Source organism: Aethalodelphis obliquidens, unplaced genomic scaffold (assembly GCF_003676395.1).
Source record: "Aethalodelphis obliquidens isolate GAN/ISIS:26980383/991018 unplaced genomic scaffold, ASM367639v1 scaffold122, whole genome shotgun sequence".
Taxonomy (NCBI): domain Eukaryota; kingdom Metazoa; phylum Chordata; class Mammalia; order Artiodactyla; family Delphinidae; genus Aethalodelphis; species Aethalodelphis obliquidens.
The window spans coordinates 296,123-314,453 of record NW_020838066.1 but is presented as its reverse complement, the minus strand read 5'-3'; the positions used below and the strand labels follow the sequence as shown (position 1 = coordinate 314,453).

Below are 18,331 nucleotides of genomic sequence, written 5' to 3'. Positions count from 1 at the left end.
TATCTGGAAAAACAAACTTAATAAAGGATTGCTGAGTGGTGGAACCAACACTGGGGAAAGGGGTCAGTACTTTCTTCCCATTTCCAGATGTCAGAATAATAATGTATTCCTATGTTCTTTATATTACTAAACTTAAAGGGGAAAAGCACCATAAAATAACTCTCAAATTTTAGAGAATTTAAAAGCCAGTGGTTTATATAAAATAGCAATTAGGAAAGAGCACTGGTTTAAAAGTCTGAATTATGGAATTATCTTAAAAAATAGCTTTGAGACTTCTAGATAAGAAGATATGAACCTAGGTACCTGACAACCTTATATACACCTTTAAGTCACAAATAAAATAATGAAGTAAAATATATGCTGATCCCCATTACCTTAAATAGATATTGCTTCATTCTTGACACTGATAATGAAACAGAGGATTAAAATTAAAAATATTTTACCCCTACAAACATTCCTGAAAGAAACTAAAGAAGATATGCATAAATGGGAAGACATCTTGTGTTCAAGAATGGAAGACTGAATAGTTAATATGTCAGCACTACCCAAAACAACTTCAAAATGATAGGAACAGAATAAAGGGACAAAGCAGGTGATTGAACAGTTAATCCCACTATGGGATTGTAAGTAAAGGAAAAGTATGAGAGACCCCTGTAAGTTAATGATCGCTCAAGAAAGCAGGTTTGCTTAACCACAAAGCCAAGCATGCCTGCTTAGCAACAAAACCATGCAACAGAAACATAAGACATGCCCCCAAACAATAAACAATGGTGGCATGAGACCCACATCCTGACCAGTGAGCTCAGTAAGTTAATGACCCCTAGGACATGCTCTCTGCACACATAAAAAACAATAATTTATGGAAAGGTGACATTTCAAAGTGAAAGACCCTCATTGTATGGAGACCTGAAATAATATTTCCACAGTGCCATGACAGTCCTGGCTTGACCACGTAGAGACAAGAAAACTCCCCTGTCCAACCTAGAGGAGGAGTTAATGATGGAAGCGTGATATCTACTCAAGAATGAGGAAGAAGGTGGTCTTTTCCTCCTCCCCACTTCTCCTTTGATTATAAAACTGTAGCCAACTAAGTTCTCAGGGCGCATCACCCCCTAGCCCACCTGCTTTTAAGCCTCACAAGCATCCTATTCTAATAAATCACTTCTTAACTATCACTTTGTCTCTTGCTGAATTCTTTCCACAATGAGACATAAAGGACTGTAGCTCCTTGGAACCCCTCCGAAACGCCACCTAGTGGTTTCAAAAGCAATCCCTATCAAACTCCCAACGACATTTTTTGAAGAACTGGAAAAACCCACCAAAATTCATATGGAATCTCAAGGGACTCCGAACACCAAAAAGAAATTCGAAAGGAAGAACAAAACTGGAGGATTCACACTTCCTCATTTCAAAATGTAACTATAAAGCTACAGTAAACAAAAGTGTGATACTGCCATAAGGACAGACGTACAGACCAATGGAATAGAATAATGAATCCAGAAACAAACCTTTGCATATATAGTCAAATGATTTTTGACAAAGGTGTCAAGACCACTCAATGAGGAAAGGACAGTCTCTTCAGCAAGCGATGCTAGGAAAACTGGATATCCATATGTATAAGAATGAAGGTGGACTGCTGGCTTACAGAATATATAAAAATTAACTCAAACTGGATTAAACACCTAAACTTAAGAGCTAAACTATAAAACTCTCAGGAAAAAATAAAGAGAAAATTCTTTATGATGTTGAATTTGGCAATGATTTCCTGGATATGACACCAAAAACACAGGCTACAAAAGAAAAGTAAAGAAATTGGACTTCATCAAAATTAAAAATTTCTATGCATCAAAGGACACTATTGAGAGAATGAAGGAACTGCAAATTAGTGTTTAATGGGACAGATTTTTACTGGTGATGGTTGCACAACAATGTGATGTTTCTTTCCATTCTAGTAACCTTGTCACCAGCAAAGGACCAGCTCAAAGAAGCACTTTATCCTCTACAGGAAAAACACACCAATTATACTTCTACACTTGCCTTAAAAGCACCTAGAGGAAAATCAGTTTGAAAATGGGACTAGTGCTCACATTTCCCACAACCCATTCTAATGTATAAGGAAATGGCCGTATTAGGTGATTCATTACCATAACTGCCAGCAGACTCCTCAATCATTATTGTATTTTACCAATTCTGAAGAAGAGCTATTTAATTGTCCTGGTGCAAGAGCACCTGCAAGTAAACAACATAATCCTGAGCACTCCTCAAGGGACCACAGTACAGGTACAGTACAGGTACTGACATGTTTCATTCTAAAGAAAATCTTATGCTTGACAGATATTACTAGCTCAACCAAATAAAATGCAAATAATGATGATGATGATAAAAAAAAAAAAGAATCCAAAATAAATGAGAATTAGTACCAGTCATAAAAATAATAGTCAGGACTCAGGATTTTGAGGGAACCTGAACCTTGAGATATTATTTATGTTAACTCTTTCAGAACTGGTTTCTGTGTGCATCACTGCTGTCAATAATATGATACTATCTAACTAAGTAGGACCTGGGGGATTACAATGCAGCCAAATATAGTTCTAGTTATGACAGAAAACAAAGGGAATTAAAAAAAAGTCTCTGAATGTATATGTATCAGACCTAAGAAGCATTACTTTACAAGAATCAGACTCCAATATTTAAACTTGAAATATACAATAAATAAGAAGCTCAAAATACAGAGTGTGTCTCAGGAAGTAAAGATTACACTGTGACGTTACAAGGCTGCTATGCCTATGTCCTTCATTAGCATTTGGCATTTTACTTCAAGTGTCCTTGACAGATTAATTTTTCAAAGTGTGTACTGTAAAATAAATATATATTTTATATATATATATAAGACTATATTCTTTCAATATAAATGGTTAACTGACTTGTACAGAAGCATTCCTCCTTCATTTATTCCAAATAACTGCAAATCTAGAAGTCAATAAAAACATTTTCTATTGTTTGAAAACTTTAAGAATGTTATCTTAAACCCCCAAATTAACATCAGCTTCACTTTCCATATACGTTTAAATTGAAAGACTTTAGACTCTACCTTGAAACGTTTAAATGTGCGCTTACGATATTCACACCATTCCACAAAGAAGTGTAGGCTTCGGAAAAACATAAACAGATCTCTTCTTTCTTCTGCTCTGTAAAAATAAAAGGGTCTATGATTAATAAATATTGTTTATTATCGTTCATTTAAGTGCTCCATCTGGCTTTATATTATTACTGCTTTTTATAGATCTGAAACTAAAGCTAAAAAAGTACTTAATATATTTCTATACACTGAACTCTGCCCTTTGGAGTATGTGCCCCTGTGTGATTTCTCAGGCTGGAATTCCCTTTTCTCCATCTTCAAATGTTTAAATCCTACCCAGCTTTCAAGATATCACACAAATGCCACTTTCTCCTTGATATCTCATTTGATGACCTGTGGTATAATAAAGAATATATCTGGTCTTTGTCACTAGTTCCTAACAGAGCTTCAAACACTCTTGGAATTCCTGAGTGACAAGAGTGCCTTTGTTATGCTAATGAGGTGAATCAAGGTGGTCCCTACGTAGCCTTAGGATGGGAACTGTTCACCAGAAAGACCAACCACATGATTAAAAAGTTGGAACTGTGGGCTCACCAGTTCTCCAGGGAAGAGAGGAGAGCTAGAGGAGTTTAATCACATGGCCAATCATGATGCCTATGTAAGGTAACCCAAATAAAACGTCTGGACAACAAAACTCAGTGGCACTTTCAGGTTGGTGAACATGTGGATGTGCTAGGAGGCTGATGTGCCCAGATTCCATGAAGAGAGGGCACAGAAGCTCTATGTCTATCCTCCTCCCCCAGCCCCCACGGCACCCCACCCCACCCCTAGACCTTGGTCTATGAATTGTTTCCATTTGGCTGTTTCTGGGTTGTAACTTTTACTGAAGTCTAGCAGTCTTATGGAGAACTCTGCCCTTAACCTGTGGGTCTCTGCTAAATCTGGGTAGTGTCAGAATTGAACTGAATTACAGGACACCCAGTTGGTGTCACAGAATTATTGTGTCTCACCACCACACCATATGTCCTATTCCAAAATAGCTAGAAATAATTTCATTCCTATGCCTATGAGCTCCCATAGGAATTTATCTCAATTCTCTTAATACTATACCTATTGTTATATTGACACCTACAAACACTTCTGAGCAACTTATAGGCAAGATGCATGTGTTCATTTAATCATTCATTCAATAAATGATTGTGGGAGTAGAGTTCCCATTCTAGTCACGGTAGAGTAAGCACATTGAACCTGAATGTTCCCATTAATTACAATTTAGAAACATGGAAATAACACATAAAGCAAATATTGGAAGATTCTGATATGTGGACAGAAGAAGCAAAACAGGTAGAGACTTCAGGAATTAAGGGAGGACCAGATAATGAGTTCCTTGGGGTTCATTTTTACCTCTTGTACATCGCAATCTGGATGCTAGAGCAGACTGAAATTAAAAAAACAAACAAAAAGGCCGGAAAGACTGCTCCTTCTAGCCAGCAGAAGCCATACAAGATGAGGAGTGAAGACACTGGTTTTAGTGATGATTATTTGGACTTGACACCAAAAGCTAAGGCAACAAAGCAAAAATAAACACGGGACTACATCAAACTAAAAAGTCTCTGCACAGTAAAGGAAACCATCAACAAAATGAAAAGGCAACTTGGCGAATGGGACAAAGTACTTGCAAACCAAATATCTGATGGGGTTAATATGCAAAATATATAAAGAACTCACATAACCCAATAGCAAAAAATCCAAACAAGCAGATAAAACAGGCAGAGGATCTGAATATAAGCATACTTCAGAGATATTGCAGATTCAGTTCCAGACCACCACCAAAAAGCAAACATCGCAATAAAGCGAATCGTACAGATTTTTTTAGTTTCCCGCATATTAAAGTTATGTAACACTATAGCTTCATGTCTAAAAAAAAAAAAAAAAAAAATCAAGGTACAGGTCTTCCCCGGTGGCACAGTGGTTAAGAATCCACCTGCCAATGCAGGGGACCCGGGTTCGAGCCCTGGTCTGGGAAGATCCCACATGCCATAGAGCAAATAAGCCCGTGCGCTGCAACTACTGAGCCTGTGCTCTAAAGCCCACGAGCCACAACTATGGAGCCCACGTGCCACATCTAGAGAAGCCCGTGCACTCTAGAGCCCATGCTCTGCAACAAGAGAAGCCACCGCAATGAGAAGCCCACACACCGCAACGAAGAGTATCCCCCACTCGCCGCAACTAGAGAAAGCCCGTGTGCCACAATGAAGGCCCAACACAGCTAAAAATAATAAATAAAAATAAATTAATTAATTTAAAAAAACAAGGTACATATCTTAATTAAAAAATACTTTAGGAGTGGGGGAGAAATAGGTGCAGGGTACAAACATCCAGTTATAAAATGAATAAGCCACAGAGATGTAATATACAGCATAAGGAATATGGTCAATAAAATTGTAACAACTTTGTGTGGGAATGGATGGTTACTAGACTTACCATGGGAAACATTTCATAATGTATGAAAATGTCAAAACACTATGTAGTACACCTGAAACTAACATAATATTGTATGTCTACTATATTTCAGCTTAAAACTAAGTTTCTATAAGATATAAATACACTTGTTATATATCTGGACCCAATCAGTCCATATCTGATTGAGGACTCCTGAATATTAAACTGATCTAATATTCACAATAAAGAGGAAAAAGTTCACAAGAAAAAAAATCACTTTACTGCTAAAAACTGCTATCCATCATCTGAGCATTCAGCAAATCTTTTTGCTGGTGGAGGGTCTCTCCTCGGCATTGATGGATGCTGACTGATGAGGGATGTTTACTAAAAGTTGGCATGGCTGTGGCAACCACCACCCTTATTCTTCAAATAAGACGACAATGAAGCTTGATGCATCAAGTGACTCTTCCTTTCATGAACGATTTCTCTGTAACATGCAATGCTGTTTGATAGCATTTCACCCACAGAACTTCTTTCAAAACTGGTGTCAATACTCTCAAACCCTGCCACTGCTTTCTCAACTAGGTTTATGTCACAGTCTAAATCCTTTTTTGTCATTTCAACAATCTTCACAGCATCTTCACTAGGAGTAGATTCCATCTCAAGAAACCACTTTCTTTTTCTTCATCCATAAGAAGCAACTCCTCATCCATTAAAAGTTTTGTCATGAGACTGTAGCAATTCAGTCACATCTTCAGGCTCCACTTCTAATTCTAGGTCTCTTGCTATTTCCACCACACTTGCAGTTACTTCCTCCACTGAAGTCTTGAACCCCTCAAAATCATCCACGAAGGTTGGAATCAACTTCTTCCAAACTCCTGTTAATGTTGATCTTTTCACCTCTTCCAATGAATCATGAATGTTCTTTCTTTTTTCTTTTGGCTACGTAGGGTCTTAATTGCGGCATGTGGGATCTTTGTTGAGGCATGCGGGATCTTTTGTTGCAGCACACAGGATTCCCTCTAGCTGTTGCGTGGGGGTTTTCTCTTCTCTAGCTGTGGTGTGCAAGCTCCAGGGCACATAGGCTCTGTAGTTTGCAGCACGCGGGCTCTCTAGTTGAGGAGCGCACAAGCTCAGTAGTTGTGGCACGTGGGCTTAGCTGCCCCATGGCATGTGGGAACCTAGTTCCCCAACCAGGGGTCAAACCCACGTCCTCTGCATTGGAAGGTGGATTCTTTACCACTTGACCACCAGGAAAGTCCCATGAATGTTCTTAATGGCATCCAGAATGGTGAATCCTTTCCAGGTTTTCAACTGACTTTGCCCAGATCCATCAGAAGAATTCACTACCTATGGCAGCTACAGCCTCACAAAATATATTTCTTAAATAATAAGACTTGAAAGTTGAAATGACGCCTTGATCCATGGGCTGCAGAATGGATGTTGTGTTAGCAGGCATGCAAACAACATTAATATCATTGTCCATCTCCATCAGAGCTCTTGGGTGGCCAAGTGCATTGTCAATGAGCAATAATATTTTGAAAGGAATCTTTTTTCTAAGCAGTAGGCCTCAACAATGGGCTTAAAATATTTAGTAAACCATGTTGTAAACAGACATGCTGTCATCCAGGCTTTCCATTTATAAAGCACAGGCAGAAGAGATTTAGTATAATTCTTAAGGGCCCTAGGAATTTTGGAATGGTAAATGAACACTGGCTTCAACTTAATGTTACCAGTGGCATTAGCCCCTAACAAGAGAGTCAGCCTGTCCTTTGAAGCTTTGAAGCCACCGATATGAGGCTGTTTTGTCTACATTGAAAATCTGTTGTTTAGTGTAGCCACCTTCATGGATTGTCTTAGCTGTATCTTCTGGATAACTTGCTGCAGTGTCTACATCAGCCCTTGCTGCTTCACCTTGTACTTTTATATTATGGAGATGGCTTCTTTCCTTAAACCTCATGAACCAAACTCTGCTAGCTTCAAACTTTTCTTCTGTAGCTTCCTCACCTCTCTCATCCTTCATAGAATTGAAGAGAGTTAGGGCCCTGATGTGGATTACACTTTGGCTTTAAGGAAATGTTGTGGCTGGTTTGATCTTCTATCCAGACCACTAAAACTTTCTCCATAAGTGCAATAAAGCTGTTTCACTTTCTTATTTGTGTGTTCACTAAAATATTACTCTTGATTTCCTCCAAGATAGACAGATAGATATACACACACAGGGAGATACATATCCCTATCTATCTATCTAATGGAATATTATTCATCCATAAGAAGAAGGAAATCCTGATATTTGTAACAACATGGCTAGACCTCGAGGACATTATGCTAAGTAAAATAAGACAGAGACAGAAAGATAAATACTGTATGATCTCACTAGTATGTGGAATCTAAAAAACAAACAAACAAAAAACAAACTCGGTTGCGGAGAACACATTGGTGGTTGCCAGAGGCAGGGGGTTATGAGGTCGGCAAAATGGGTGAGGGTGGTCTAAAGGTACAAACTCCTAGTTATAAAATAAGTAAGTCATGGGGATGTAATATACACCATGGTGACTGTAGTTAATAATACTGTATTGTATATTTGAAAGTTGCTAGAAGAGAAAATGTTAAAAGTTCTCATCAGAAAAAAAAAAAGTAACTATGTGGTTATACATGTTAACTAGAGTAATTGTAATGATCATTTCACAATTTATACATATATCTAGTCATTACATTGTACACCTGAAACTAATATAATGTTATATATCAACTATATCTCAATAGAAAAAAGCCAGTGTTCAAAATCATGCAATTTAATCTACTGGACGTAATATTAATAAAGTTTCTTTTGTGGTTTATTACTTAATAGCAAAAGTTTTCAAAAATTAGGCAATAAAATTTTTGATGCAGTTAAAAAAAAGAAAAAAAAAAAGATGAGAAAAGGGAAACCATGCAGTACAGAACCCTAATGCCAAAGAGGAGCCGTGTCCCTAATCCTCCCAATTAGGCAACTAGTACTGCTGGTAATAAGCAAAAGCATAAGCACATGGATAAAGGGAAGAGAATTGAGAGTCCAGAAATAAAATCATAGATCTACGGTCAACTGATTTTCAACAAGAGTGCCAAAACCATTCAATGGGGGTAAGAATAGTCTCTTCAAAAACTGGTACTGGGACAACCAGATATCCAAATACTAAAGAATGATGTGGCACCCTTACTTTGCACCATATGCTCTAAACTCTAAATGGATCAACGACCTAAATATAAAAGCTAAAACTATAAATTCTCAGAAGAAAACACAGAGGCAAATATCGACCTTAGATTTGGCTGTGGTTTCTCAAATGACAATAAAATCATGAACATCAAAATAAAATATAGATAATGTAGACATCATAAAAAGATCTCACATGCTGCAGAGCAGCTAAGCCCGTGCGCCACAGCTACTGAGCCTGCGCTCTAGAGCCCACGAGCCACAACTAATGAGCCCACGTGCCACAACTACTGAAGCCTGCGCGCCTAGAGCCTGTGCTCTGCAACAAGAGAAGCCACCTCAATGAGAAGCCCGCGCACTGCAACAAAGTGTAGCCCCCCTCACCGCAACTACAGAAAGTCCACGTGCAGCAACGAAGACCCAATGCAGCCAAAAAAAAAAAAGAAAAACACCTCATCAGAAGTGTTCCATAGCAGAATGGAGATGGCAGGGGAAAGAAACTTAAAGATAGACCAATAGAAATTATTCATACCAACAGAGAGAAAAAAGATTGGGGGAAAAAACGGTAAGAGACTCTCAGAGAGTTGTGAAATAATAACAAAAGGTTTAACCTTCATGTCATCAGCCTCAGAAGGAGAGGGGAAAGGGCCTGGGACTGAAAAAATATTTGAAGAAAAAAGGACTGAGTACTTCCTAAATTTGACTAAAAAAATATACCTACAGATTCCCAAAGATGTCTAAGCCCAGAGAAATGATGATCACATTTCTAAAAATGAAAGACAAAGAAAGTCCTTGAAAGCAGGCACAGAGAAATGAGGCATTACAAATAAGGGAACAATGGTTTGAATAACTGTCTATTTCTCATCAAAAACCATGGAGGCCAGAAGCAAGTGGCACAACATTTTTTAAGTGTTGAAAGAACAGAACTGTCAAACTAGAATTCTATATCCAGAAAGAAGCTTCCTCAAGAATGAGAGTAAAGACATTCTCACATGAAGAAAATTAAGAAAATTTGCTGCCAGAGCCATCATTCACTCAGTTTCCTTTAACTCCTTGAGCATATTTAAAACAGTTTCTTTGTCTAATAAATCCAAAGTCTGGGCTTCCTCAGGGACAGTTTCTATTGATTGATTACTTTTTTCCCTGTGCATGGGCCTTACTTTCTTATTTTGTTTTTCGTTCTGCCTGTTTTGTAATTTTTGTTGAAAACTGAACATTTTAAACACTATAGTGTGGCAATTCCTGGAATCAGATTCCCCCTCTCCCCAGGGTTTGCTGTTGTGCTTTTTGTTCCTTTTGTTGGTTTAGTGACTTTTCTGAACCAATCTGTAGAGTCTATTTTTTGTTGTGCGTGACTACGTAAGTCTCTGCTCAATTAGCTAATATTTGGACAGAGATTTACTTAAACACCTTGAATCCACGTCTCCAAGTCTTTGCCAACGGGCTTTCTGTTGGGCATAGCTTCAATACTCAGCAAGGCAAAGCTTCCCTAGTGGCACAATGGTTGGGAGTCCGCCTGCCAATGCAGGGGACGCGGGTTCGTGCCCCGGTCCGGGAGGATCCCACATGCCGCAGAGCGGCTGGGCCCGTGAGCCATGGCCGCTGAGCCTGCGCGTCCGGAGCCTGTGCTCCGCAATGGGAGAGGCCAGAACAGTGAGAGGCCCACGTACCGCAAACAAAACAAAACAAAACAAAACTCAGCAAGGCAAATGACAATACTACCTTAGCTTTCACTTCCTGCTTTTGCACAGCCTCACGGTCAGCCAGTAGTGAGAACTTAGGCCATCTCAGGTCTTCCCTGAGCATGCACACAGCCCAGCCTTCTAGATTCCCAGGGATAGGTCAGAGATTTTTGAAGTCCCTAGCCATTGCATTCTACAGCTTTTCCTTTTAAGCTTTTTCATTAACCTATTAATTGCCCCAGCTGTTATCCACCGCCTCAGGCACCCATGAAGTTTAAAAATTGCCTCCAGGGCAATTTTTAATTAAAAATTGCCTCCAGGGCAACCCTGGCAGTCCAGTGGTTAGGACTCAGTGCTTTCACTGCTGGGGCTCAGGTTCGATCCCTGGTCAGGGAACTAAGATCCCACAAGCTTCATAGCATGGACCAAAAAAAAAAAAGCCTCCAAATATCTCCCAGAGAAAAACCTTTCACACTAGATTAGTTCTGAGTCAGGTCAAATAAATACAGCCTTCAAAGTGAGATCTTCCAGCGAATAAAGAAACAGGTCAAACAATGACAATTTACTGTGAATGTGGCTTTGAAGGAGTTTGAACCTATTCTGCTCCCTCTGGTGGCTGCCAGGCTTGCTGGTTATCACCAGGATTACAGGCTTTTTGTTGTCAAGGCTAACACAGAGCTGGTAAAGGAGAGATAGGTATAGGGCATTTAAAAAACACAAAGCTCACTCTTGTTATCAAGATTCTGCCATTTTTCCTGAATAAATGCTCCCTGGATTGCTACAACCCTTTGGTTCATTTCTAGAATTCCAAAAAATTTGACTCTGACAGTTTTGGCCAGTTGTTTTGTTGCTTTTACGGAGGAGAGAATCTTCAAAGGTACTTACTCTGCTAGTTTCACTGACATCTATGCCTTGAATTTTAAAAGAACTCAGCCAGGGCTCTGTATTAATCATGTCTTTTATTTTCTGTATTCTGATGCTTTGACATCTGGGGCCTTGCTGACCCTGGAGAAACTATGCCTCCCAAGGTTAGCCCATTCCTAGAGATAGTAAACAACTTGCTCCTGAATGCTTTTCTAACGTGATACAACCAGTCCAGAACCCAGATCTCAACCACCTCCTTTATATTTGCTATTCCCGTATCCACTTGCTCAGGGCTAGGTACCAGAGGTATCTAGTGACAGCCCCTATGACCCACAGCCTCCTGAAATTATTCAAACTAGCCAACCTAAGCCTCCTCACACTGACTCACCTTTTCCTTACCTCAGAAACCACAGTAAAGGCTCTTGACCAGTCTCCCATTCTCCCTCTGTCTCCTGACCTACTCTAGTGCTTCTCCCTGCGGCCCCCAGTGGCATGATGTACCCCTCCCTCTTAGGAACCCACTAAGTAACAAACTACCTTTTCAATGGTAATCATCTTCCTGATCTGTTGGCCTTACCATACTCAAATAATTTTTTTAAAAACCTATTAAAATAGGTTCCCATGCACTTATTACTAACTTTTAAACATTAGCCATGTAGTATATATGAGCACAGATGTTTATTTCACATGTAAGCTGTTGGTTCCTGTAGATAGCAAAAAGACTACGCCAGAACACATACACAGTAGTGGTGAGGTTTATTCTCTCCATACTTGGTCACTCAGCCAAATGGTCCTGTAACCATGAGTTAATAAACTCATTGGAACTGCTTCTCAGAGGGACCTCACCAAACTAGTCTTCGTGGAAGCTATAGTGATATTTCTATGAAGGTGACTAATTTGGTGCAGCTCTTCACTGAGTAAATGGCCCTCTGAAGCGGCTTTGAAGCTAATCTTGGTGAACTTATCAGGACTTGGGATAGTAAGTAACTTGTGGAAGTCAGTAAGGGGATTAATTGAATTGTGATTCTTGGAAAATGACCTAAATTGCCTCAGACATACAAAAAACGAGCATGTCTGCATAATAATCATTCAGCTTACCTGTACAATGACTAATCTGAGGAGTAGTTTTGTCCTAAATCCCTTCCAGTTATAGCTTTTTATGCTTTTCTGTGCTTTTTTTTTCTTCAAAAATAACAACAAAAATAGTGAAGAAAGCATCTGGCATATAGAATTCATTCTCAAAGAATCCTTGTAACTCGATCAGTTGAGTATATTGTAAACAGTGGTGGGCATGTATTCTTACTGAAGGAGTTTAGGAATCTACGCCACAAGTAATATCACACAATAGGGAATCTGTAAGATGAAGTAATTCCATGTAGAGTGGGTGGCCCAGAGAAACAGTGCTTTGTAGATCCAGTTTTGCTGAGAAGCATTCCCCAAATATTGGCAATCACTCCATGTTGTAAAGGGGAGACCTAGCTCATGGATATTCTTCTAATAGCTCTATTATTCCAATTCCAATAAGTTGCATTATTTCTCAGAAATATTTTTATTCTTTGATTTGTTATTCTTCATATAAACTTTTGGAATGGGGCAGAAGCTTGCAAATACTTTTATCCAGTTTCTTCATTTTGCAGATAGAACTCCACAGAGTTTAAATATCTTTCCTAATTCAGTGGTTAGTCATTAGTTTAAAGGAAAAAACCCAACGAAATGTGTTACATGAAGGTACACTGTCCTTGTTATCACATATTTGTGATTTACACTAAGGATAAGATATGCATACTAAGTGATTATAATACAAGGAAAAATAGGATTCATTTTTAGAGAGTACCTAGAGTTAGTAACCAGCTGGGTACAATTAGGCAAGTTAAGCTCCCTGACTTACTCATAGTCACCCTCTCAGTGAGGCCTTCTCTGACCATACTATTTAAAAATGGATACCTCTCCCTCATCCTGTACATTCTCTATTTCCCATCCCACTTTATTTTCTCCCATACCATTTATCTCTACCTAATATATTATTCATTTTATATATCAGTTTATTTATTGCCTTTTCCTCTTCCTAGAAGATAAGTTTATGAGGGCAGAGATGTTTTGTTTTGTTCACTGCTACATACTAAGCACATACAATGTTTGCCACGTAATAGGTATGCACTTACATTCCCATAGCATTTATCCCATCATCATTCACCACACGTTATTGGTTTTGCTCATTTACTAGTTTGTCAGCTTCATGAAGTCAGAAACTATGTATCTTTTGTTCAATTATATTCTTAGAGACTAATACAGTACAAAGTACATAATATGCTTTCAACACGCATGTATTTATTTATTTTTAAATTTTCATCCTGGGGCAGGAGAGGTATATTTTAAGCCTGGAAAGTCTTTTTATCCCTGAATATAAGGAAGTGCTCAAAAATATGAAAAGAAGAGTAAAGAATTATAAACCTTTAAAAAAAAGAATGAATGATACCATATCTATAGTAAATATATATGTACACATATACACATATATTGATACACAGGGGTGAAGGGAGATATATTTCTCAAGCACAAGGACTAATGCTTATTGAGAAATGTAAAGGGAAGTGCTGGAGTTGAAAAATCATCATTTTGCAACCACCACAGTAAAAAGTAGATCAGATATGAATCACCAGGGGTGCTAAATATAGGCAGAAATTTTAATGAAGAGTAGTATCTGCATGACCATAAAGTATCTCCCCATAGACTGTCTATTAGTTGTCAGGAAGGAAAAAAAGCAGTGATGATACAGTGGAGAATCACGCAGCAGTTTGACTGATGATCAAAATTAACATCACCTGTAAGGGACAGTTATCTGAGAAGGACAAAACATCACCTATACAGTATTTTGCCTGAGAATACATAACAGTAATTGATGATGAGAAAAAAAATCAAAGACTAAATTAAAAACATTCTATGAGTGGCAGGGAGGGGGAGGCGGAAGAACTGTATTTTTTAAAGATGGCAAAGTCATAAAAGGCTCTAGAATTGCTCTAGATTAAAGAAATCTATAAGACATGACAACTAAATGCAATATTTGACTCTAGCCTGGATCACGTACTGCAGAGGAAAAGAAAATACAATAAAGGACATTATTAGATCAAATAACCAAATTGGAATATGGATGGAAAAGTAGATAAAAGTATTATATCAATGTCAATTTATGGAGTCAATCACAGTACTATAAGAGAATACCTCTACTCAGATTGCACACCAAAGCATCTAGGAGAACACAGCCATGATATATGCATCAGGAAGAAAAACAGAAATGGTAAAAATCTGGGTAAATATAATAATCTATCACTCTTAAATTCTTTAAATTATGTATCATGGTTGAGAGTAAAAAACCATAACTGTCTGATGAGGTTTTCAGTGCATACATATGAATGTAATTCATATAAAAACTATAACATGAAGCAGGGAGAGAAAGGGATCTATACTGTTATAAGGATTCCCAGACTGTAAATGCAATGGTAAAGTATTAAATCTAAATAGACTGTTAAAAGTTAGCTTATGCAGTTGAAATCCCTCCACCAGCCAATAATAATAATAATATAATAATAATAATATTTTTTAACGTCTGACAGTGGAAATTACTCTCCAAAGAATATAGGTCCATAAAGAGCAGTAGTTACTTCATTAGTGTACAAGGCCAAAATGACAAGATGTTTTAATCCCCATTAAACAAGGGAGCAAAAAATAAGCTCTTAATCATGTGATGAGGGAGTGAGCCAAGAAATAAATCTTAAAAACTACAATGGCCAAAGTTTAAACACACATGCACACTACAGACACCCAGAGAAAGAAAGAAAAAGACTGTTCTCTTACATAACTTTTTTAAAATAACTGTATTTAAAAGTGGATTAAGTCACAATTCCTTCACCCCCATTCATATCTCCACAGTCTTCCATTATAGAAAGAAAGTGTGTGTGTGTGTATGTGTTTGTGACAGACAGAGACAGTGTGTTTGTGTGTGTGTGTGTGTGTGTGTGTGTATTGGCTCTTAGAGCTGTAAGAGTGATTGCAATTTATCTATTTTCCCAAGCATAGTTCAAACTTCACTGGATGTAAAACAGATGTTATGGATTTCCTTCACAAAATGTTGGCAGTGGCACATTTCCAATGCAACTAGAGGAATCAAAAAAGTAAAGTAACTCCAAATGTCTCTTTCTCAAGGATAAAGCAAAGCACAGAGAGAAATTTGGAATAACACTTTTAAACTTTTCTTTAAAAATTAAATTCCTAGGAATATTGGGTCTAAAATCAAATGATTATCAGAACTTAATTCACTAAAATATTATCAGTTACTCTCACACACTGCCAGTGGGGATGCAAAATGGTATGGTCACTCTGGTAAACAGTTTGGCAGTTTATTATAAATTTAAACATATTCTTATCATATGTCCCAGCAACCCCACTTCCGGTTATTACCCTAGAGAAAAGAAAATTTACATTCACATAAAAAACTCTATTGAGCAGCACTATTCATAATCACCAAAACTGGAAATAACCTGAATGTCCTCCAATAGGTGAATGGATAAAAAAACTATTATACAATAAAATGGAATACTACTCAGAAATGAAAAGATAGATGAATCTCAAAGGCATTATGCTAAGTAAAGAAGCCAATCTCAAAAGGTTACACACTGTGTGATTTCATTTATTTGACATTTTGTAAAGGAAAAATTCTAGTAATGAAGATCAGAGCAAGTACTGCCATGGGTTAAGAGTGGGGAGAGGGTATAAGGGCTTTTTGGCATTGATGGAACTGTTTAATACCCTGATTGTACTCGTGAGTACACAGAAACGATCTAATCAGAATAACACAGAAGGAAAAAACTGAATTAAATGAATGGAGCCACAGGGACATGTTGGACAATACCAACGATTTTACATTCATGTCATCAGAGACCCAGAAGCAAAGAAGAAAAAGTGCTGAGTGAAAAGTATATTTGGAGAAATAATGGCTGAAAACTTGTCAAATTAGGTAAAAAGACATAAACTTACAAATTCAAGAAACTCAGAAAACCCTAGGGAGAATAAACGCAGAGAAATCCATGCTTAAACACATCATAATCGAACTACTGAAAATTAAAGAAAAAGAAAACTTCCTGAATCAGTAGAGGAAAACAAACACATATCATATAGAAGAACAAGGATTCCAAGACAGTGGATTTCTCAACAAAAACAATGGAGGCCAGAAGGAAGTAAAACATTTTTAAAGAACTGTCACCCAGAATTCAATATCCAGTGAAAATACCCAAACACATGGAGGCTAAACAATATGTTACCAAATAACCAAGAGATCACTGTAGAAATCAAAGAGGAAGACAAAAAATACCTAGAGACAAATTACAATGAAAACAAGATGATATAAAATCTATGGGATGCAGCAAAAGCAGTTCTAAGAGGGACGTTTATAGCAATACAAGCCTACCTCACGAAACAAGGAAACTCTCAAATAAACAACCTGACCTTACACCTAAAGGAACTAGAGAAAGAAGAACAAACAAAACCCAAAGTTAGTAGAAGGAAAGAAATCATAAAGATCAGAGCAGAAATAAATAAAATAGAAACAAAGAAAACAATATCAAAGATCAATAAAATAAAAGCTGGTTCTTTGAGAAGATAAGCAAAATTGATAAACTGATAAATTTGAGGGAGAGGACTCAAATCAATAAAATTAGAAATGAAAAAGGAGAAGTTACAACAGACATGGCAGAAATACAAAGCATCCTATGAGACTACTACAAGCAACTCTATGCCAATAAAATGGACAACCTGGAAGAAATGGACAAATTCTTAGAAAGCTATAACCTTCCAACACTGAACCAGAAAGAAACAGAAAATATGAACAGACCAATCACAAGTAATGAAATTGAAACTGTGATTTAAAATATTCCAACAAACAAAAGTCCAGGACCGGATGGCTTCACAGGTGAATTGTATCAAATATTTAGAGAAGAGCTAACACGCATTCTTCTCAAACTCTTCCAAAAAATTGCAGAGGAAGGAACACAGCCAAACTCATTCTATGAGGCCACCATCACCCTGATACCAAAACCAGATAAAGATACTACAAAAAAAAGAAAATTACAGACCAGTATCACTGATGAATATAGATGCAAAAACCCTCAACAAAATACTAGCAAGCAGAATCCAACAACACATTAAAAGGATTATACACCATGGTCAAGTGGGATTTATTCCAGGGATGCAAGGATTCTTCAATATATGCAAATCAATCAATGTGATACACCATACTAACAAACTGAAGAATAAAAACCACATGATCATCTCAATAGATGCAGAAAAAGCTTTTGACAAAATTCAACACCCATTTATGGTAAAAACTCTCCAGAAAGTGGGAATAGAGGGAACCTACCTCAACATTAATAAAGGCCATATACAACAAACCCACAGCAAACATCATTCTCAACGGTGAAAAACTGAAAGCATTTCCTCTAAAGCCACAGCAGTCAGAGAAGAAAAAGAAATAAAAGGAATACAAATTGGAAAAGAAGAAGTAAAACTGTCACGTTTGCAGATGACATGATACTATACATAGAGAATCCTAAAGATGCCACCAGAAAACTACTAGAGCTAATCAATGAATTTGGGAAAGTTGCAGGATACAAAATTAATGCACAGAAATCTTTTGCATTCCTATACACTAATGATGAAAAATCTGAAAGAGAAATTAAGGAAACACCCCCATTTACCATTGCAATAAAAAGAATAAAATACCTAGGAATAAACCTACTTAGGGAGACAAAAGACCTGTATGCAGAAAAGTATTAAGACACTGATGAAAGAAATTAAAGACGATACCAATGGAGATATATACCATTCTTGGATTGGAAGAATCAATATTGTGAAAATGACTCTACAACCAAAGCAATCTACAGATTCAATGCAATCCCTATCAAATTACCAATGGCATTTTTACAGAACTAGAACAAAAAATCTTAAAATTTGTATGGAGACACAAAAGACCCCAAATAGCCAAAGAAGTCTTGAGGGACAAAAACGGAGCTGGAGGAATCA

At 37.5% G+C, this 18,331-nt stretch overlaps 1 protein-coding gene across 4 annotated transcripts in view; it reads right to left on the bottom strand.

The window, feature by feature from the left end:
- Window positions 1-18,331, bottom strand: part of CENPP (centromere protein P) — a 222,833-nt gene that overhangs the window by 160,338 nt on the left and 44,164 nt on the right. For all 4 annotated transcript variants that reach the window (XR_003431075.1, XM_027098335.1, XM_027098333.1 and 1 more), the window contains exon 5: window positions 3,092-3,188. Coding sequence is in view for 3 of the 4 variants with exons in the window: in XM_027098335.1 (XP_026954136.1) it covers window positions 3,092-3,188 (97 nt within the window). In the remaining variant the exon portion in view is untranslated. The remainder of the gene's footprint in view (window positions 1-3,091; window positions 3,189-18,331) is intronic.